Consider the following 22774-nt stretch of genomic DNA (forward strand, 5'->3'; position numbering starts at 1 on the left):
GCAGTTGCTCCCAGCTCTCTGGGAAGGCAGCTCTGATGGTGCTGAGATCACTTTACCCTTGTTGCAAACCGGGATCAAGGGAAGGATTTTTTACCTGCCCTAAAGCCTCCCAGCTCCATCACTGCTGGCTGTCCTTCCCTGCTGCACTTCCCTGCCCCTTCACATGCTTCCCGACAAGCTCTGCTTGCCTGTTCCTTGATGCCTGGTCTCTCCCAGCTCAGTGGGAACTCCCTTTCCTGCTCCAAGCACTGACACCTCACCTGTTTCTGCGAAACCTCCAGGCATCCAGCCTACAGGGAGTCCCCCTGGGGTGGGGCTGACCCCACCAGGGAGCCCAGTGGGGCAGGTGACCCCTCGCCTGACCCCTGCAGCTCTGAGGAGCTGTCTGGAGAGCCTGCCGGCCAGCCTGTGCCCCGGGCAGGCTGCGTGGCAAATGTGGGCCTCCCCCAGCCTGGCACAGTGCGCAACATCGCTGTCGTGGCACAGTCAAAAACTCCTCCTGCTCGCACTGGAACCACTCCCAGCCTTGGAGGGGAGGTGACACTCATCCAACTCAGTCACTGGGAGCTTTCCCTGCGGCCCTTAGGACACCAGGATGAGTTTCTAAGTCAGGAACGTTCGGGATTCCAAGGCCACTGCAAGTTAAAGCCATCCTTTGCCTTTTGTCTGGTGATTTTCCACATCTTTGATGGTTTTTTTTCCCCCCCAGCAAGGATGTGGACCACCGGGTCTCCCTGCATGGCTGTTGGAAGAAGCTCCTCAGCAACGGGAAGAAGCAAGCTTTGGAGCTTCAAGAAACAGCAGCTGTTATTTTGGCAGATATAAATAATCCCGTGCATTGTTGTGACGATAAGGAGCAGTGTTCCCGCCTGTGCTGGCCTGTGTTTTTCCTCAGTGTGCGGAGGCTGCTAACGGCAGGAGACACCGCGCTGTGCTCGTGCTGTAACCCTGCAGCAGGTTTTTCAGCCCCCTGCCAAGCTCGGGGTGGCATCAGGACTGCTGTGCACCTGAACCTTTACGGAGCTGATAAAACAGACTGAAAAATGAACACCAGCGCCACTGTCCTAACTCTCACCCAGATCTGTCCATCCTTTTGCTGAGCAGCCACGGTGTCTGTCTTTTGAAGAGCTGGCCACATCTTGTGGAAGTGTCTGCAAACACAGAGTGGTGTTGGGTGGTGACCCAGGGGCGTGTTCAGAAACAGGCCTGCAAGCCCCAGAATGTTCTCGCAAAATATCTTTTGGGTGCAGACCAAGACAGCCCAGAATGGCACAGCACAACGTGGCACAGCCTGGTCTGCACCTGCGCTGCCCTTCCACAGACCTCGGCCTCTGCCGCTCCATCCCCCCGCAAACACTGCCCTGCGCTGGTCCTTGGGTGGGAAAGGGGGGGTTAAGGTTTCTTCTCTCAGCTGGGATGTTATATTTTTGAAGTGGTGAGGGGTAACTTTCACCTGGTATCCAGCGTGAGCTGTGGAGGAAAAACTCAAACCCAACCCCCAGTGTTTGAACTTATTTAACTCATTGAACATTTTAACTTGTCTGGCTTGAGGAGCTAAAGCCTGGGTACCTCCAGAGCTCAGGGGCAAACTGCTGATCCACAACCGCAAGGGACAGCTCCTGTCCACCAAAATAAACCTCATTTATTAAATGTTTGTTAATCATCTCTTAGCTCTGATCATGGCTGCATATCCAAGACATGGGGACAACAGGGTTTCCACATAACTGCAGCCTTTACGTGTGTCACAGGGACAGGACCCAACCATCAGTGGCTGTCTTTGCTTTAACATGGGACGCGATCACATAATTGGCTCTGGCACAGATTAGTTTAGCCGTATTAGCTACAAAACCTGCAGCAAGGATTGTCTCGCATGATAAGTTCATGCTGAATCCAAAATAATGGGAGGCTCCTGCCTGGAGGCTCTGGGGAGAGCTGTGCTGCAAGAGGAGGGATCACAAGCTGAGGAGAAAGCTGCTGCCCTTGCTTTCCAGAGGCAGAGGGCAAATGGCCCTGCCGTCATTTTTAATGACCCGGTGCTGGGCGGAGGTTACCTTGCGTAACAGAGCTAGAGGTAGGAAGCTGAGCGCTCCCCCACGCACTTCAGTGCACAGTTAGCCAAATGAGAGGTAATGCCTTCCCCAGGGATTTAATTTAAGCTGGTTGATTTTGCCCCGATGTGTGCGCACACGCAGCCCGGGCTGGGCTGTGGGGTTGTAACATCCAGCCAGCAAGTAATAGTGTTTCCAGCTGTTCAAACAACATCTGCAGGAGACCTTTCTTTCTTTCTTCTTCCACATATATGGGAACAACAATCCTGCACTGGGCATGCTGGTAAACATGGCACCTCTGAGAACAGTTCAACAGGGCGCTTGTGGGAAAGGCAATTCTCCAAGGGAGGGAAGGTAAGATCACACAGGACCTGCTTCAACCACAGATACCTGTGCTGCTGCAGCTACTGGGCTGCTGAGCCATAATCCTCCAGCCACAGCCGGCTGGGGCAGCAGGAGTTTCCAGCAAGCAGGGCAGATTTTGGCTCGCAGAGGGTGGCTGCCTTCAGGGTTTGTACCCTCACTGTTGCCTTGTCCTCGCCGCAGAGGCACAGGGAGAACCAGGGAAGGGGAGCACTGTTGCTTCCCACCAGCACCACTTATGCCACTCTGAATTTCCTCGCTGTGCTCCCCTCCCAGCTCTCTCTCCTACTGAGCTGACTTTTCGCCTTCCACCGTCTGCTGCCAGCCAAGGCGTTGCTCCGCCTGGTGCTGCACACACACTTCCCGCACAAGGTTTCCTACACACGAGACAAGGTGCCTTCACAAAAGGCTCCCATCAGCTGCCTTATTTACGCAGAGGCTGTAAATAACTCTGCCACCTGCTCTGCCTCCTGCTGCTCCACTCCAGCCCGTGTTAGTGATGCAGCCAAGGCGGGCTGGGAGCGAGGGTGGTCGTAATTCACCCGGAGCCGTGGCCCCAACTCACCCGCGCTGACAGTAATGGCCTCAATGAACTGCTCCCTCCAGCTGTTTGTGCCGACCACCAGGGCCAGGTTCGTCTTCTTAATGAGCTTGTCCACCGTGTTCTGTGGAGGGAGATGCAGAGAATTAGGGGCTGGAGACACTGGGCTCAGACCCAGCAGTGCCAGTGCTTACGGCCGTGTAAACACGAGCTCAGCAGATTTTCAGCTCCAGAGCGCCAGCAGCAAACCCGAATGTAAGCTCCTGCAATCCCCTTCGCTGCTGCTAAAAAAGACCTTCGGAAACCTGCTCATGGAGGGGAGTTTGAACCGCCTCAGAGCCACTGCAAGGGTGGCCTGTTATGTTTTTATCCCACAGGGAAATGGAAAAGATAAAGCAGTGGCCAGTTCTCAGCTCTTGGCCCGGCACGTGCATTCACGGCAGCTGAGCTGCACGAGCATCACTTGCATTTGGGGTTATTTGCACTGGGAGTGCTTGGGGCTCACTCAGGGCTGCCTTGAGCAGGACCGGCGTGCAGAACTCGCTGTGAGAACAGGGTCATGTTTAAAAGCAGCTGCAGCATTTGGGATCCCAGTCCCTGTCCTGTGTGTGACTCCATGCACAGCCTCACTTTGCTCCAGTGCCATCAGCATGTGCCTCCCAGCGCTGTGCACACCCAAAAGGAGGGTCCCCAGCCAGGGGGGAGGAAGAGGAGGCACGCAGGATGTGAACAGTACCTTGAACTCATAGGATTCCTCGATGATGATCTCGAGTTTGGTGTGCTCCCCCAGCACCGGGCGCCCCATCTCCGCGATCCGACGCTCCTCCTCCTCCTTGCTGGTCAGGGGCTGCTTTTCTTCATTCTCCTCTGCAAAGCAAAGAGCCCCTGGGTGAAGCAGGCCCGGCTGGTCGCTCTACATCTGGCTTCCTGGCAGAGGGGGAGGGCAGGAGGCCTCCAGGTGGGAGCACGAGTGACAGAACAGCGGAGAAGGAGCGACAGACAGGATAGCTTTATGGAATGCTACCAAGAGGTCTGCAGCTCATCCAGCCTCGAGAGGAGTCCTGCTCATCCTGGGGCTGGGGAATGGCTTATTGTTTGGGAATTGCTGCCTCTCCCACAGGGATGCTGGGGAGGGAAAAGGTCAGCACTGAGGCTGCTCCCGTCCCCGGCACTCCGGGTCTGCCCTGGGGAATGGGCAGGGCAATTCCACCAGCCTGCTCCAACAGGAGAGCACCATCGGCAGCCCCAGGGCTGAGACACGCAGGAGATCTCGGCTCTGCCCCCTTCTGAGCAGGGCTCTGCCTGGGAGCGGGCGCTGGCAGCCAGCGCCTGCTGCGGTGGCCAGGCTGGAGGAAAGGGCACAGATGTAAGGAGCCATCCACAGGCCAATGCCTGCCTCCAAACCCTCAGAGAGGAGGCAGCAGGGGGACTACCAGATCAGTGAAGCAGGTCTGCGCCTCCACTGTCGTCTTTTGTCACTGTCCCTTGTGCAGACCCCCTTCCAGCCCACCTGGGGGATGGGCAGGAGAACATCAGGGCTAAAAGGGACTGGGGTAAATCTGTCAGGAGGCAAAGGCGCCAGGCAGTCCCCGTGAGACTGACACGGTGCCGCAGCACAGGTACCTTGGATGGAGACCACGGTGCAAGGAAGAGGATGATCTCTAGCCTGGACCTTCCTGAAGACAGGTTTGCCTATCGAAGTGATCACCAGGAGATGAGCAGGGAGCACTGCACACACCGGATGAGCCACCCCCGTGCAGTTAGTGAGCTCCACTCTCATGTCACACGGGGTTAGTGCTGCTCCCTGGCTGCTGCCTGCCCCTGGCCTGCTCAGGTGGCACTGAGCTGACAAAAGCCCTTCTTCTCCTGCTGCAGGCCAGAGACACCCACCTTGGAGCCAGAGCCTCCTAAACCTGAATTACGTCTCCAGGGCTCCTGAGGGCTGGCTCTGCAGCGTGTGGCACCCAGGACCTTTTGCCCTGTGCTGTTCCCTGAAGGAGTGAGGCTTGGCTGGCCCATGGCAGGTGAACCAGCCCCGCTGCTGGAAGGGCAGGGGCTGCACATCTTTAGCAGCCACGGGCTCCTGCACCTCCTGCAGCGCTCGGGCACCCAGCTCGGGGCTGGGAAGGGAGGGAAGAGCCCTCTGTGCACAGGGAGGGGACAGCTGGATCAGATGGAGAAGCCCACCCTGCTCCAAGACACGGAGGGGGGGGCAGGTCACCCTCCCTGGGGTGGGGTTAAAGGTGTGTGGCAGGCAGAGCACTCTGTGAGGGGACACGGTGTTAACGGGACCGGCTCAGCGCCTGCTTACCATTCCAGAGTTTCCCTCCAGGACAGAACAAAAAGCAAAGAGGAAACCGAGAGGAAAGAGAGGGGTGAGCATATGGCCATTAAGAGGAAAGGAGCAGGGGGACAGGGGAAGAGTAGAAATCCATACCTGTGATGGTGAAGCCGCCTAGATGAAACCAAAAATGACAAAAAGAGAGAGAGAGAGAGAGAATAAAAGAGGATTAGTGTTTGCACATCAACGCAGTCATGGTGGTCCTTCCCTGCCCCAGTGTGGACACGGGCCCCAGGGATAGTGTGGGGAGACCTGAACACTGGTTTTTCAACCCACACCTGCAAGCTGCCACCCCTTGGTGTCCAATATATGCTGTGGAAGGGGTAAAGTCTGCCCCGGGGCTGTGGGAGCTTTGGGGAACGAGGGTGGCTTTGCTTCCCTCCCCACCTCCCCTGGAGGTGGCCAGCAAGGAAATTCAAAGGCTGCTTTGGCTCTAAGTCTCCCCAGGACAGGAGGCAAAGTTTGTACAGTGTCTTCCAAAAGGACTGGCCAAGTTTCCTGCCCAGCCACAAGCATCCCCAAAGGGGATCCCTAAACCAGGAAATCCTGTTGCTGCCCCACCAGTTTCGAGGGGATGGGTTAATTTGTGCGGCACGGGTTTGTGCCTCAGGGCACTGGCAGGTTCACTCTGGCTGTAAGAGCACCACCCTCCCAAAAATGCTCCTTGCACCACCTCTTAATATCGGTGGGTTTGGGGCTCTGCTCTAAGCAAAGATGGGGCAGCAGGTACCTGAGCTTACTTAAACAGTGCTGACCGCCCTAAAAGAGAATGCCGGGAGCAAAGGAAAACATCAAGCAGAACCGACCGTCTATCCAAAAAATAACACAAACCGGGAAAATGGAAAGGAGAAATGAATGCGCGCTTACCAAGCTCATTCAACAACAGGGCTGTGAAGGAGACAGAGACAAACACAGAAGAAGAAAAGTAAATGAATAATGAAATCAAAAGCGATATCCACAGAAAGACACCAGATCCCAGGGCAGAGGTCTCAGATCTGTAAGGCTGCAGGATACCATCAGTGTTAAGAGCAAGACGCTGGACAGAAATGTTTCATGGGATCGTGGACTTTAAAATAAAAACCATTGCAGACATGGGGGTGGATATGGGATTAAAAGACACACTCCAAAAAAATTCATTTTTTTTCCCCCTCTTTGGATTGTACGTGCAAGATCTTCCATTGGCCTGGGAGGCAGCTCTGCCCTGGGGGGGACACGGGATGTCCCATGTGCAGCAGCTCCTGGCTTCCACCTCCTCCAGCCGCCTGACGGGGAGCGATGGCTCCGGTGGCAGCTGCACTTTTGGCACAGACAACGAGAGCAGGAAAGTCCGTGGCAAGGCTTGGCTCGGGTCGTTCATCATTTTCGATCTCCAAAACGCAAGAAAAAAGCCTCTCCCCTCAGTGCCCTGGTGGATGTTGGGCCCCACCACTGCCCGGGGGTGACGTTTCAGAGCTGCCCTCGTCTCTCTGAGTGCACTGCTCCTCCTGCCTCGCTGCTCCTTGTACCAAACCAAGTACAAAGAAACCAGTTTAAAAGAAAAAAAAAAACCAACAAAAATTGCATGGCCAAAGCAGCAAACAGCAGCTTTAAACAGCCCTTCAAAGTTTTGTCTTGTCTTCCAGCCAGCGAGCTGGCATGCCTGAGCTTCTCTCAGGTTTCCCCAGTTATCTGTGTGACCAGGAAGATGAGAACTTTTTTTTCCTTTTCCTTTTATTTTTAGATAAAAAAAACAAATTTCAGCCGGGATCTCCAGAGCTGGGATCACAATTTTTAAACCTTGGATCCGGAAAGCTTGTTTGCTCCTGCTGGGCTTGCGAGGCTGAGCCCACACTGGCCCCTGTGGGCAAGGATGACCAAATCTCCTGCAGAGGCTTTAATCATGCTCCATCTCTTAAGGAACTCTAAAACTGCTTCTCGCTCAGCCACCAGCAGTGTGCAGAACCAGCTGCTGCCATTAATCCTCGCTTAATTTCCTAGCAGGGAAAAAAAAAAAAAAAAGCATGGGGAAAATAGGTGAACTCTGTCTTTTTTGGGAAGTTTGGCGTTCGGTTTGGAAACGCGATGAAAGAGGAAATTGTTTTTATTATTCCTGCGAGAAGCTATCAGCCAATGCAGAGCCACGAAACTTCATTTGAGCGTAACCTGATTTACCTAAACTGATTGCATCTCATGGCATTACCTACTCGGGCTGCGATTCTTGTCTATTTTGGGATCCTAGGGCCAGGACAAAAAAAAAAAAAAGGCTAAAACGACTGCTCTGGCCACGCGTTTTATTTCGAGCGAAAGCCGCTTTATCTTCTGATAAAAACGATGCAGTGCTGCCCTTTTTCACTTGTCGAGGCTGGATGTTCTCTTTGATTAAACGAAGGTGGAGCTGCAGCTCAGCAGGGCAGCGTTCCCAAAATGTCTCTGAGGGCTGGGGATGCTCCTGCCCAGGTGCTCTGGGGCACTCCCGGCTCCCTGAGCGGGGCGGAGCCCTCTCCAAAGGAAAGAGGAAAGGGAACAGAGCAAAAAAAAGGTGCAGCGGCCAAGCTTCAGAGGAGGGAGAGGGCAGACGGGCCAGGAGGCAAAGAGCGAGGAGAAAGGAGTGTGAGAGTCGGGAGACACAGAGAAAAAGCGGCAGCGTCTCGAGAGCTTGGCCCGGTTTTTACTCTCACACCTTTCACTCCTCGTCGTAGCCACACCGGGTCCCCAAGCACAAGGAAGAAACTGCACTCTTTCTCATACTCCTCACGGTCAAGTACTCTAAGGGGAATGAATTTCCTGTGGGAACACAAGACAAAGGCAAACACATGATTTGGCGTCGCACGCGCGCACGCATGCAGGTCACGTCGGCCCGTGGTGCTGACAGAGATGGTTGGGTGGGGGAGAAAGGGGCTGCGCATCCCCCCCGGGGCCTGTGGGGAAGGGCAGGAGCATCCTCACCCCCTGTCCTCGCCTCGGCTGGCCTGGGGGACAGGCTGTGCCCAGCGGGGACGGGGGGTGGCCCTTGCTCCTGCCCTTTTCCATAGGCACGGCGGGATGCGAGCTCGGCGTTTGCAGGTGCCAGGCATGAGTGAGCCAGACAGGGACACACGGGCTGGGCTGGGCCCCAGAGCACTTCCCCCACCTTTCTTCTCACTCATCTCCACCAGCCGGGGCTCCCCGATCTCTAGGTAGAAGGTCTTGTTTTTCTCATACTCCTCATCATCTATCACCTTGATTGATATCGTTTTGCTGGAACAGAGAAGAAGAAATAGAGGTTCAAGAGTAAGGGGGGAAAAGGGAGGAGGAGCAGGGAGCAGAACAGGAGCAGGAGAGGAAGGTCGAGGAGGAGGGTGGGAAGAGCAGGAAGAGGGGGCTGTGGACAGAAAACAGCGGCTTTGGTGGCACAGGCTGGAGGGACAGCACAGTCAAAAAGCAAAGGGCAGGACGGGCCAAGCTTGCCTCCCTCAGGATGGGCGCAGAGCACCAGCGCTGATGGTGGGATTTTACCTCTTAAATTTCACTTTACGAGGCAGCACATCCCTTCCCAAGCCTTCACGGTTCTTCCCATTAGAGAGCTGAGCAGCAATTCCCTCTCACACCACCCTGGGGTTGCTGAACTTGCCCCAGAACGTCACCAGGACAGCTCCAAAGGCAGAGTCACTGCTCAGAGCACAGCCACAAACACACACCACAGCAGCTGACAGCCTCACAGGAGGCTGTGGCCACCAGGAGAGAGATTGGCTTCTTGAACCACCCAATCGAGTGAAAATCGCTCTTCCAGGGGGGAAAAAAAATTAAAAAATTAGCACAGAGGTTTTTCAGCTCTTTTCAGGGACTGACAGGAACGCCCAGCTGAAAGCTGCTCCCCAGAAGGTGACCAAACCTGGGGTGATGGACCTGTGCTGGTCCTTCCCACAGTGCAAAGTCACTGCAAAGGTGTTATAAACCCGTCTTATATTGTTGGCTTTTCGCAAGTATTGAAATAAATATTATATGTGTAAAGGTAAAATAGCTTTGCTGCGTGAATATTGGTTTTTATTTCTGCAATCAACAAAATTAAGCATAACATACTGTCTGCTTAGTAAATAACATCCAGTAAACATATAATAAAGACCCTACTACTAACAGGCCAACTATCAAACACCTACCATCTATAAAAAGCACAGACCAAAGCCCAAATTAAAAGTAATAAAAACCCCCAAATTAAAACCACAGCCAAAAACCACGCATGCTCTAAAAAAAGAACAACAAACCCAAAGAGGAGCCGTGCAAAACAGTTCCTAAAATATAAAAAATTACTCGGTAGAAAGGTATAAATATGCATAATAGTCTATAAATATGCAACGGACTAACATGACAGAAAAAAACATTTTAAAAATATTTCCAAAAATAGTAAGTGAGCTTTTGGCTAAACGCCAAGCACCCAGCTGTTTTAACCCTTTCCTTTATTTCTGTCTCCTATTATCTATTTTTTTTTTTTGATTGAACTTTTTAAATTTTACCAAAAAAAAAAAAAAAAAAAAGGCTGACAAGCATTTGGCAGCAGAGGCAACATTTTCTGCTGGAGGGTAAACACCTCAAGCACTCTCAGGGTGATTTCTTGTGCTGTGTGCCGCGAGTCAGAAGTGTATTAAAGTTTGCCCTTCATGCTTTTAACGAAACCATCTCCTCAAGAGCAAGTGATGGCTGTGAGAAGCGTAACAATGCGGCACAGCTCGCAGCCTAATTGTATTTCATAAGGAATATCCGTAATAATTTGTTCGGTTTGTAATTATTGCTGCGAAGGGTTTGTACACAGGACAAATGGTTACCAGGCAGGCGGCTGAGCTCGCTTGGCGTCGATGAGTTCGGGGAAATTATCGCGTATTAAAAAACTAATGAAGGATATAAAAATGCTCTCAGTTAAGCCTTCAAAGAGAACCTGATGGAATTACCAGAATGGCGCCATTTCAGAAACATGACTAACAAAATCAATAATTTTCCTGACGGCTCCCATTAAAATGCACACTGCGTCCCGGCCTCGTGCAGGAAAAGTCCCCCCAGGAAAGTTAATTAAGAGAGGTGCCTCCTCAGATTCCGAGGGCAGCAGAGACATCAAGACACAAGCTTCCCGTGGGTGTACTCCGGCTTGCCACGTGTGGCAAGCCTCAAAGCCCCACAGGATAATTCTCCCTCACAGAAAGAAATCTGTGTGCCAGTTAAAAAATAAAAAAAATGAAAAAATTCTGATGCTCGGGTACAGCACCAACGGAATGAAGCAGAAGATTTGGGCTTTAAGTGCCACTGCCAGGAGGTGGTGGCGTCCTGCAGTTTTCCAAGGGCTCATTCCAGGGTGTGAACCAGTGCCCTGTAGACTCTGCTGCTGTTTTCTGCTGCTGGGAGCACAAACGGCGGCTCTGCTCTCTGGGTGGATTTCCAATCAGCAAGAATTGCTGAGGCGAATTCGTCCCCGGGATGAGACTGCAATCCCGGAGGAAAGGATCACCTCCTTAATGGTGTTTGAGGAACAGCAAGGGTGAAAATAACTCTGAGCTCCATCACAGCCTCCTGCCTGCTCCAAAAAAACCCTTCCCGGGGTCCTGCACACGCCTGGCAGGGCTTGGGTGCTGCGAAGGAGGAGGGCAACTGCAAAATTTACCCTGCATTGGAGTAAGCTGGCACTGATGTCCCCCTGCTCCTGCTGGACCCTTCCGTGTGTCACCTGCTTGTCACTCCCCTCCCAGGCTGCGCTGTGGCTGTGAGGATGTGTGCAGCGGGTGTGTACAGGGCTTTCCCTGCATTCCAGCGCGGAGGTGGGGATGAGGAAGAGCATGGGCAGAGCCAGGATGGCTGCCTGAGGCTCACAGAGATGCTGCCTTGAGTTTTAACTTTCGTGTATTTTCAGTCTCTGTGCTGCCCAGGGGTGCAGCTCTGAGCTCACAGTCAGTGTCACTCAGCTCTGCACACAGCAGGGACACAAAACAAATCCTTCTCCTGCTGCACACCAAGGACAACTCTCAGCCCCAACAGCACAAACAAGGGTGGGCTGGAGGGAGGGACAAGGAGGATGGGACCTCACAGCCTGGAGCTGGAACTGGACAATTAAACCCCAACGTGCAAACGGACCAAAACTCATTAAAATGTCAGACTTTGTGACTGGCTGTCCATTTTTGTGACCATTTTGTGCCCACCTTGGGTGTAGCCCTGGCCAGGCCCTGTCCTGCCCCAGGTGGATCCTGGAGGCCTTTCAATCAATCCCTCCTTTATTCTCCAGCTCTGTCTAGTCTCTGTTCCAGGCCAGCCTTCCCACGGCCTCAGCTGTACCACGTGCCCATCTCTCATGGCAAAGCTCTAATTTCACTAATTAAGTGACTGGCTGACAGGCAGACGTGTGAGAAATCAGCGTGGCAGGGCTCTGGGGGAGTCTGGGAGCTCGTGCTGGCACAGGCAGTGGCTTTGCAATGTCACCTCCAGAGCATGTGTCCCTCCTGGCTGCTCCCTCACTGTCACTGATGTCCCCCTGGGTGGGAAGTGCTGCTCTGTTGGGACATCAGCACCAGGCTCGGGCAGCACAACCCGCTGCTGACTGCCCAGCCTGGGTGCTGCAGCTGTGAATGTGCAGCTGGACACCCTCCAGGCTGCTCCCGTGGCTCTGCTGGGTGATCAGTGCATCAGCTGGATGGCTGACAAGCTGCAGAAGTGCATCATTCCCTCTGTTGATTCAGGAGCAAGTGTCAGTGCAGCCAGCAGCCTGCTCTCGTGGGCAAGCTTGTCACTGACTGCTCTGGCAGCTGGTTTGGAGGTTATTGTTTTCCTGGCCCACTGCAGACAGAATTGCCCCTCAGGGTGAGGAGGCGGCAGCCTCACGTCCAGAGAGACACCCAGGTCTGTGGTGGAGGTGTTTGTCCCAGCCACAGGGCGTGTGTGTGTGTTTGTGCGGTGACAGCTGCTCATCCAGCACGGGGACAAACCTTCCCGAGGGACAGAGGAAGGGCAGAAGCGGGTCAGACTACGTGCAAGACCTTGGGCCACACGTGCTTTTAGCTGCTCAGCAGTGGTCTTTGACAGAGGAGAGGGCTCATCAGGGTTTCTGTCCTCTGTCCCATCGGTGTAAGATGTCCCATGAGTCACCCACGCAGGATCCTTTGCTGAACCAAGCCTTGCTGACATGAAATGTCTGTGCTTAATGAAAATTTTGCCTGCAGCGCGCTGCAAACATGACAGGGAGGGAGAAGGAAAACCTGCCCGAAACGAAGCATGACGCACGCTTTGGGAGGGATGGATGTGAGCTGATCTGATGTGGCAGCTCGGTTTGCTGGTCCAGCAGCACAGGTCTGCTCAGCCCAATGCTTCCCAAAAACCCACGGAGCACACCAGCTTGGACACTGCCAACAAGGGGAGGGGGAAGGGGAAATGCTCCCTCCGTACCTTCCCCTCACCTCTGGAGCCAAAATCCATCTGGCTGCTCTCATTTTCCTGTGCGCCCTCCACCTCTTCCCCTGCTGAACCAACCAGACCACGGGGCTGTGTTGTCATTCCCATGTCTGCACAAACCAACTGCTCCCCTGGCCCGGGGATGTGCCGAGTTTAAATGACAACATACGGCTCAAACACACAACACCAGAGCATCCTGAGCACCACCACCAGGAAAAGCCTGGAAAAAAGATCCAGCCTGCTCCTCCTTGGCCCTGCAGAAGCACAAGGCAGGAGAGGTGGTCTGCAGAGACAGGGAGGCTGAGGGCTGCTGCTTCTCGAGGAGCTGGGAGATGACAGGCACAGCTGATGCTCAGCCTCTCAGAAAATACATTTTTAGGAGCAGCGATTGCCAGGTAAGATGATTTCACATGCCACACTGAATGCTGCTTGACTCTCCTCCTAGGAAGAGCATATTGAGAAGGATTTGTCAGATCAGGAATGTTTTTCCGGCGAATCCTCAGTGTTTGCTCTGATGCGACTGTGAATTCTGTGCTCTGACTAACGCACTTCTTCGTCCATCTGCCAGCGTCACATCCTGCAAGGGACCAGCTGGGCAAAGATGAACGGCACTCTCTTGATCTGCCCCAAACCAGTGCCTGAGCCTTTGGTCGGGCTTAAATGTCTCCACAGCCCCGGCTTCCACGGCTCTGGCTGTGGTGACACCAGGGCTAAACTGCTTTTCCCGCTTTTTCCCAACCTCATTGCCTGTCCGGTGATTATGATCCACAGTTCCTAAAGCTCTCAGGACGCCTGCTGGAGGCAGGATCCCCGAGGGATCAGACAGGAGAGACCCATCTCCATCAGTGTCTGCGGCTCCCAGGACAGCTTGCACTGAGTGCAACACCGCTGGTGACTGGGAGGGAAAACACACTGGATGTGGATTTGATCAAAACCACCCCCGGCAGCAATTACTTAAGGTACCTAGGAAAGCTGACAGAAGGAAAATAACTTCTCCCCTGGCTGTGCACAGCCCTGCCCATGCCAGCCGAAAACTGCATTAGTCCTGAAAAATCCAGCCTGTGCTGCGAGCCAAGGATTCACTGCCCAGGGCTCAGCCCAGCCCAAAACCATCCTCGCTCAGTACAAACCCCTGCAAATCCCACTTCTTGGCCTTCCGAGCCAAAGTCTGGATTTCCCCCCAGCCCTGCCCTTCTGGGATATTCTCTGCATTGACCCGGCTGGGCAGGCAGGTAAATAAGGGGACAGAAACTCGGCACACAGTTGTTTCTTGCACCCCAAATACACATCCAGCTTTTCCTTGCAGCCAGGTTCCCCCCCGCCCACCATGACAATAATTGCTGTCACCTTTGAAATAAATACGAGTTGCTTTTCCCCCATCCTGTGCACCTGGATGGTTGCCATGGCGATGCTCCTCAAACAGAAGGCATCACTCTTACTTAAATGGCTTTTGGCCTCCACAAAATGAATTTCAACGAGCAACTGCCAGCAAAAAAAAAAAAAAAAAAAAAGAAAAAAAAAGAAAAAAAAAAGAAGGGCGTTTCTTCCTGCAGTTCTGTAAATCATTCAGCAAACTTTGCTGAGTTGAACCTGGCTGAACAAAACGATGTTTAATTAATAGGTCAGTGTCTAACAGCATGGCTTCAGCGCCAGGATTCAGGATTCAAGGAAGCCCAGAACACACGTGCTGTGCATGAGCTGCTCCAGCACTGCCACCACAGCAAGGCTTTGGATCGATCCTGGCAGCGCTTCCCTCTCAGGGAAGGCACATTTCAGTTCCTGCTGGCCTGGCTTTCAAGGAGAGGGAGATTTTCCCTTCTTGTTTGGGGAGACACTTGACGAGGAGCCTTGACTGTGCCCTGCCACTCTGCCAGGGCTGCTGACAGCCAGCCCTGCTGCTGGAAAAGCAGCTGTACTTGGGAAAAGGAGGAGAAGGCGAGGGATGCTCAGTGACAGCAGAGGGCACGCCACAAAAATTCAAAGGGCAAAACATCAATGGAGAACGAGCAGGTCAGCTTTCAAGAGCAGCATCCACCGTCATTTTAGCTCCATGCTCAGGCAGACATGTGTCTGACTCCTCTCATTTGATGGCTGGCCCCGAAGATCAGCCTCCGCTTTTCCTGACACTCCTCAGAAATTCCTGGCGGGGTGACCCAGCAGCAGGATCAAAGCCTCCTGATGGTGTGGCAGGAATAAACACTTGGCCATCACCACCACAGTGATCATCCCTTGCCCAGTGAAGGGACTGATTTCAAGCCTTCGGCAGCAGACTCACACTGAACTTTTATTAAAAAGGACTTGTAAGTTCTCCTCAGTCAGGGTTCTAGGGAGGCCCAAGTGGGATGCTCACACTTCAGGGATTTAAGTGACAGGATGCAGACTTCACTCCTGACTCCCTTTGGCAAGTCCCCCGTGCTGGGACAGTATCAGAGGTCACCAGACGTGTCTGGGTGCCTGCACGTGAAGCGCTGTCATTACACGGGCTTGAAACATCAGGGATGCTCATTTCTGGAGACTACCGCCTGAGCTGAGAGCTGCAGCCCAGTGCCTTGCCAGGCCGTCACCACGCCACAGGGCAAGCCCTGCCAGGGAGGTGATGCAGATCCTGCATTCTTCTCCTTTCTAGGCAGGGGTAAGGCCAGCAAGCCCAAACAATGCCCCATAAAGGGTTCAGGCACCCCCAGAGAGGGGCTGCTGCCGGGGCAGTGCTGCCTTAACCAGGGACGCAATTTAGCACACAGATGACCCGAAAATCTCAAGTCTGCACGTAAACCCACCACTTTATGGCTTCACAACGGCAATTTTCATCCTTTGGGGATGGCTCTGGCCAAGGAAAAACACGTGCTAGGGTTGAGTGCCAGCAGTGGGGTTCTTTGTGTCCAGCCCAGCAAACCTTCAGACACCTTGGTACTTGTTGGGTTTGCTGGTTTTTTTCCCTCTTCTTCCTTTTCGATGACTTCCATCTCCAGATGAAAAAAGTGTGTCAGTTGAGATGGGATTTTCCCCCTTCTCTTCAAACACCTCCAGGTCTTTAGGAATTGCCAGGGATTAATGCCTTTACCCCCACAGAAACTGCTCCAAAAAGACCAGAGGACCCCAAGGAGCCATTCCTGGCCCCGGCTGAAGGGTTTTGCCACTCTGCTGGCTCCAGCATCCTGACAAGGGCCATCCCAATGGAGTTTCCCTGCTGCTGGACACTCTGGAGGGCAGGAGCATGCAGGCAGCTTCGAGAGTCATCATTCACACTGTGGCTGACGCAGCACAACAATTCATTCGGTGTAAACCCAACGATTTTAATTTACAAATAAATGAGGTTGCGAAACACGTCCCTCTCAGCTGGAACTCTGTGCACGAACACCCTTTAAAAGAGACACCAGGCATCCTGAAGCCCCCGGGGGGGATATCCACCGGGTTAAAGCCTGCGGCGGGAGCAGGAAAAGCAAACCCGGGTTTGCCAAGGATCCCACCCAGTGCTGAGATAGGCAGGAAACCAATCCGGTGAGGAGCATGAAAGAATCCTGCTCCTGTCTCCAGTTACCAAGGAGATTGTTCAAACAAAGCTAAAATAAGAGGAACCAAGTGGCCGAGAGTGACATGGGAGTGGAGGAGCACTTGAACGCTTTGTGGTGGCTTTTGCTGGGCTCAGCCTTGGCCAGCAGCCCTTCCCCTCTTCCCAAGGGAGAACATCCATATTTGGGTTTGCACGTACCTGCGTGAAAAGGGCCAAGAGCTTTTAAAAACGGCGATTTTTAGAAGTCCCTGCCCACAGGGGTTTCGGCCACGGGCCAGCCCCTTTGATGGCAATTGTGGCAGCAGGACAGAGCTCTCCATGGCCTCAGCCTGGACCAGGTTCTCACAGGAGATCTCCCTGTGGGACCAAACTAAATCCAGCTCTGTCTGTGGGGGCAAAAATCCCACCCTTTGTGGCCAGCTCAGCAGCTCCAGTGCCTGCCTGTGAGATCAGAGGGCTGGCAGATCCGTGGAAAAACCCTGCTGCAGAGCCCCGTGGACACACGCATGCTGGGTTTGCTCCTGTGACAGTCACAGGATCACAGGATCATCCAGGTTGGAAAAGACAGCTGGGATCACCCAAGATCCACCACTAAAGGTCAGAAGAGAAGCACCAGCAGGTTGTTCATGAAGACAGGGCTTTCTCCAGCCCCGCCTCAGGTCCAGCTGCACATCTCCCCTGGGCTGGGAACTGCAGATGTTCCGTGGAAGTGGCAATTCCCACTCAAACCCCGGAGCCTGTGAGCTGCTTTCCATCCCCTCTGCAGTGCTCAGCTGAGACGAGGACAGGGAAAACTTCCCAGCTGCTGTTCCTCCAGCAGATCCTCAGCTCTTACACATGCTCATCCGGATGCCTGATGCAGTCAGGGCTGCGAGTTAAAGGCAGTGCCTGTTGTTGAGCTCTGCCCACGACTTTCCACTATTTTAGAGTCTGTCTCAGCTGCCTGGGGCTTTGCCAGACTTTAGCCATTCAGAAGGAAACTTTCCATGTAGAGTGGCCACTGCTGAGAGAGTAATGAAAAGCTCCAACGTCTCAGCTTTGGAAAAAAAAATAAAAAAAATAAAATGCTGCTCTGCCCATGCAAACTTTTTTCTTTCCCCCCCAAACACTATATTGAGTAATTCTCTCTTCCTTATGCTTTGCTGCAGAGGACGAAACTTAGCAGAAGGATCTCTCTCTAGTGCTCAGGATGTGCCAATTTGCTTAAATTAGACCGAGTCCTAAGACTCTAAAAACTTGCAAAACGCGTAGGCTTCTTCAAACTGGCAGCTCAAAGTCTTGGAAGATCTAATCTGCTCTGGAAATGCTCCATCCTTGCCCAGTGCCAAACCTGCTTTTGCACAGGCTGTGCCCTCAGCAGGGCTTTTCCTGTGCCTGGGAGATGCTGCGGAGCTGTGGCAGCCACAGGAAAGGATGGCTTGGCCTGGGTACCCATGGCAGGGGCTGAGAAATTCCCCAGCCACCCCTCTCCTCCTCCTCCTCCTCCTCCTCTTCCTCCTTTCCCGCTGGCCTCTGAGCTGAATGTCTCCAGGCACATGGAGACCACAGACCTCACACCTTGCTGCAGGCATGACAGGCTCCCTGCAGTATTTTTGGTACCCTCCTGACCAGCTTGTAAACGATCAAACTTTCTGGGACACAGACACCAGACCCCTCACACTCAGCCTGGGATCTGCAGGGGAGGATTCTCCTTCTTCTGCCCATCCAGACCCTGAGCTTGACTTAGTGAGCCAGGGCTGCTGGGGAAAGCTGGAGTTTAACTCTGTGCTGGGCTGGGTGGGTAGAGCCTGCTCCTTGTGCTGTGTTCTCTGGCTGCAGGTGGAGTGATGCTACCAAAACAAAAACAAAAACAAAAACAAAAACAAAAACAAAAACAAAACCAAAACCAAAACCCTGCTGCTCCCGGGAATGGGCAATTTAAACACCAGAAGGAACAGAAGCATTGAAAGCACGAAGGAATGGGAATGCACCTCAGTGCTGCGCTCGGGGGTTTCTCCCTGGTGTGGGCTTGGTGGGAACCACTGGGGTGGTTTAGGAAAAAGGGTTTTCCAAAGTGTCCCCCCAAGACAGGAAAAGAGAGAGATGAAAGCAAAGCCAGCATGAGATGCCTTCGGCTCCAGAGAGATTATAAAAGCAGCTTTTAAGAAGGGTTCTAAAGACACTGCCAGGATTCAAGGAAACTGAAGCGTGGTAAGAAGAAACCAAACTGACCAAAACAACCAGCCAGGAAATACAAGCCGCCTTTTTGTGTCTCGCCCCTCTTCCTCTCTGACACTCATTTGCTCTCCCTTCAAGCACGGACAAGCGCTGCTGTGGGGCCATTAACGCTTCTCAAGGCAGAGAATGAAATCTCAGCTGGAGGCTCCACTCCGAGGCAGGCCGAGGTGTCCTTCCAAAGGCTCCGCAGCCAGCGCAGCCTCCCCGCTGCCGCTCATCACATCATTTCACATCGTCTCCTCGTGGTATCTCCTTTCCCACCGAAGATCAGAGCTGGCCGCCAGCTGATTTATTTACTGCGCTCAGGTAGGGATCCTCCAGCAGCCACACACGGTTAAGTTTTATCTTCCCGCCGGTGTTTCACATTTTAAAGCCCTTTAGGTTCAATTAAACCCCGACCTCAGCAGGGCTCCAGCACGGTGAGTGAGGTTTGCTGCCCGTGTGCTGGGCCAAAAGATGCAAGAGCACCCAAAAAGGCTCAGCCTGCTGGAACCCGCTCAGGTCTCCCCCTGCTTCAATCTGCTGCGTTTCCAAAGGAAAGGGGAAAAAAATCTCACTGCTCAGGGAAGATGTCAGGGCATGGGAAAAAAAATAAAAAATAAGCAAAGCCCCAAACCTTAAGGATTTGGAATGGTGCTGCGTGCATTTTCTGGGAGAGATTTTCAATTTACTGCCTTCGTTTCTGAGAGATGGACAATGTATCAAAGAACATATTTGGGGTTTTTTGTTTGTTTGGGTGGGTTTTTTTTTGTTTTGTTTTGGGTTTTAAATTTTTTTTTTTCTTTTAAAAGAACCCTCTAGCAATGGTCTTTATTGTTTTCCAATTCACAGCTGCCAGGGAGCCTGGAGGATTACTCTGCACAGAGCTATAAAGGATGCCCCATATTAATGATTGCTTTCACTGATCTTCGGAGGAAAATTCCAGAGCGACTCGTGAGGATGAGATTTCCATTTCCCACGTCTCAAATGAGCAGCTGCACGTCAAAAATCCTCGAAACAGGCAGGAAAAAAACCTGCCTCCCAGCTCCCAGAACCCCAGAGAAAAACACCCGAGGTACATTCCAAGTGGACAACGATTTGGGTGCGAGAAGAAAAGCAGCGAACAAAAACCGATTTCCAGCTGAAGAGCAGAGAACCCTGCACCGCATATCTGGGCAAAAGGGGACACCACAGCTTTTCCGGGGGGGGGGCAGAAAATGCCATTGTTTCCCACCTGAGACAGCTGTGCCACCAAAAACATCGGTGGGAGGCTGGTTTGGCAGCTGAAGGCAGCGAGATTTCCGCCTGATCCGTGGAAAATCTGGGTGCAGGCGGTGATCCCTCTGTGTTTGCCACGAGGCAGAGGCAGTCACAGTCAGCTCAGTCACTTCCCTGGCACACACACACACACACCCTATTTGTGTCCCACGAATAGCAGGGCCATGTATATTTAATAGGCACAGGCACAGCCCGCAGGCACTCACAGCCTCCTCGCTGCCTTGGGTTGCTTTTGCCTTTTTAAAGTCCAAAGTTCCCTTTTCTGCAATCCCTGACCACCAGGAGAGGGTTTGCTTCCCAGCACGCTCAAAACCTGCTGGGAAAAAACCCACGGTTCTCTTTGGTTAAAATTTTAAAAGTTTAATAATAATAATAATAAAAAACCCCAAGACAATGGGAGACGTATAGAGCAAAGGGGTTACGGACGTCTGGGCGCCTGGTTATTGCATATTCATAAATTCTGGACGTGATTTGAACTTTTTTTTTTTTTTTTTTAGACTTCAGGTGTTTCTGTTTAATTGGAACTTTTCTCCCCCACCGTTCTTTCTTGCAAACAAACCTTTCCAGGAGCTCTACAAAGTCCCAAGTCTCTTGATAACAGAGGCAGTAAATTCTTCTTTCTGGAGATTTTTGGTGTCTTTGCTGTTTTCTCTATCTCTATCTAACGTGAAGAATTTCATAATTGCCTCTTTTACTCCTTTTCGAACTAGTTACCAAAAGCATATGCTATAGCTTAAAAACTATTTTTATCACACTGCTGAAGAAGACTGCATTAATACAGCGTAACTTGCTAACATAACAGGTATAACATTCATTTTAATATCTGCAAAAGCCAACCCTATAATACGTATTTAGAACGCTGTGAACACGGTGTGTGGAGAAGGCCAGGGCCACCAGCAGCACAAACCTCTTTGCTGACCTGATGGGGCTCACACACACCACGGGTTTCATCCTTTATCAGGCCTCCTCTATCCACTCTGTTATTCACAATCCCAGCCTCGTTCTCTCAAACTGCAGCGAAAGCCAAGAGCTAATTGGGATGAGTAATTTCTGGGGCTGGCACCCTTCACCCCGCAGCACACCGCGGAGATACACACTGGGCGCCAGGGGAGCCAGGATTTCCATTCCAGGCTTGTTACAAGCTGCAGAAAAAGTGAGCAATATCCAGACAAATCAGGACCAGCTGTGAAAGCTGCAGCCTTTGGGGGAAAAAAAAAAAAAAAGTTGACAAGCCTGTCGGGCTTCCCCTTTTCCAGCATGTTGATAGCTACAGGAAACAGGCACTTTTTAAAGTTTTCGCAACCGGGTTTCAGGAGGGCCCGTCAGCCTCACTGAATAGAATATTTCACTCGGTGAGCCGTTATTTATTTATTTCTCTTGGCCCTGCCGTCCCCCACTAAAGCTGCCTGGAAGTGAGGAAACTTGGCCTCAGACTGAAGCAAAGCTCTGGAGTTGCACGCCAAAAGGAAAAGCGAAGTCAGGTTAAAAATATGCACGTATTTTTATGCATATATATATATATATATATATATATATTTGTGATTGCTCTTTGTGGCAAGGGTTTGGGAATTATTATTTTTTTTTCTTTCCACAGAACTTCCACAGGAAGGCCCTGGCAAACAAGAGAAAGGAGGCTGGGAGGTGAGGGATGTGCGAGGCCTGGTTGAGCTGTTTGTAGCTGTTTATTAAATAAAGATCTTTGCACAAAATCCACGTATTGATGCTCCCAACCTGGGTGCCACCCAAATTTGGTGGGTGCATTCAGGTGCCAGCTGATTTCCCACTCTCTCCATGCCGCAGGCTTCAGCTACACGCTTGGATCACGAGTGGGTTTGTCCAGCTCCTCCACGTGAACATTAAAATTGCCCAAATGCCTCAGAGGGAAGGAAAAGAAATGACTGGCTTTGGAGCTGGCTGTGCACACCAGCCATTTGCACCCATTTGCATGAAATTTGCATTTCATCACTAATCCCTACTCAAACGTGTGGAAAACACGGTTTTAATCAGCTGACTGTGGGGCAAACAAAGCAATCTCTCCCCCAGTGTTGAGGCAGTGACCTTCAGTGACCCAGCATCAGAAATGACGTGAATTGCCACTTGCATGGCCTGGGCTTTTCCTGAAGACGCCAGGACACTCTGCTCTGCGCAGCCACTCTCCTCTGGTTCCCTCTCCCTTGCAGTGACAATTTCTTCTAGGAAAAGAGGCACGGGGCTCATCCCAGCGCTTCTGATGTTTGTTAATTCTTATCTACGGCACAGCCTCACGAGCTGTGTGAGCTCTAACTAGTGAGGTAGGAAATGGAGGTGCCTCTAACTCTTTCCAAGGTTATTTAAGTGCTAATTATCCAACAACGAGGCGACACCTCTATTATTTATACTTTTGACCCAATAATTGACCACCCAAGGTCTGCAATGAGGACCTTTTTCACCCAAATGGAGAAAACCACCCGAAACCAAGAAGAAGAAGGTGAAGTTGAAGGACTTAGACAACGCCTCAAATCCTAGAACCCGTGGATTTGCTCCCCTCCACCACGGGACAGTTCAGGACGTCCAGGGAACAACATCCAGGCTGTGAGGAAGCCAAACCCAGTGGATCACCAACGCACACTGGTTTTCCTGCCTTGCCTCCCTCCCTTCCCTCTGCTTGGGACGTCCTGGACTTCTTAGCCACGTTCAAAAAATGCACTTTGGCACGGCGCTCTTGTTAGACGTTGGAAAGCTGCGGCCTGCCAGCAGAGTTCTGGGGACAGAAGCGGGATGTCCGTGAGCCTGGGGCCGACACATCCAGCAGAGAGAAATCCCAGCTCTGGCTGGGAGGTCTCAGGAGAACGAGGCAGGCCAACGTTTCGTCACAGCCCTTGGAGGAGTCACCCAGTCAGGCTGGCCCAGTGCCCAGTGGCCAGTGTCACCCCAGTGGGCAAGGGGCCAGCCCGGCAGCGCTGCAAACGCGGCCCTTTTAACGAAAGTATTGAACTGGATCAGGAGGTCTGGCCTTAACAAGCCCGGATTAACCAAGGACTGACTCCGCTCCGCTGCTATTTTTAGCCTCCAAAAAAAAACCCAGCCCGGCCATGTGAAGGCTCTCAGCCTGATTTGACTCAGAAAGGGGTTTGACA

The 22774-nt window shown here is 52.4% G+C and overlaps 1 protein-coding gene across 4 annotated transcripts in view; it reads right to left on the reverse strand.

The window, feature by feature from the left end:
- SLC8A1 (solute carrier family 8 member A1) overlaps positions 1–22774 on the reverse strand; it is a 100428-nt gene that overhangs the window by 5086 nt on the left and 72568 nt on the right. Inside the window, exons 3-9 of one of the 4 annotated variants that reach the window (XM_066177673.1) lie at positions 8403–8509; positions 6161–6181; positions 5390–5407; positions 5264–5278; positions 4576–4644; positions 3689–3819; positions 2977–3076 (exon numbers count right to left, since the gene is read on the reverse strand). In XM_066177673.1, coding sequence (XP_066033770.1) covers positions 2977–3076; positions 3689–3819; positions 4576–4644; positions 5264–5278; positions 5390–5407; positions 6161–6181; positions 8403–8509 — 461 coding nt within the window. Of the gene's footprint in view, positions 1–2976; positions 3077–3688; positions 3820–4575; positions 4645–5263; positions 5279–5389; positions 5408–6160; positions 6182–7952; positions 8057–8402; positions 8510–22774 lie in introns of all 4 variants that reach the window. The other 3 variants (XM_066177670.1, XM_066177672.1, XM_066177671.1) reach the window with 3 other exon arrangements.

This window comes from Chamaea fasciata, unplaced genomic scaffold (genome assembly GCF_029207755.1).
Source record: "Chamaea fasciata isolate MVZ Bird 193981 ecotype frontalis unplaced genomic scaffold, bChaFas1.0.hap1 SCAF_3, whole genome shotgun sequence".
Taxonomy (NCBI): Eukaryota; Metazoa; Chordata; class Aves; order Passeriformes; family Sylviidae; genus Chamaea; species Chamaea fasciata.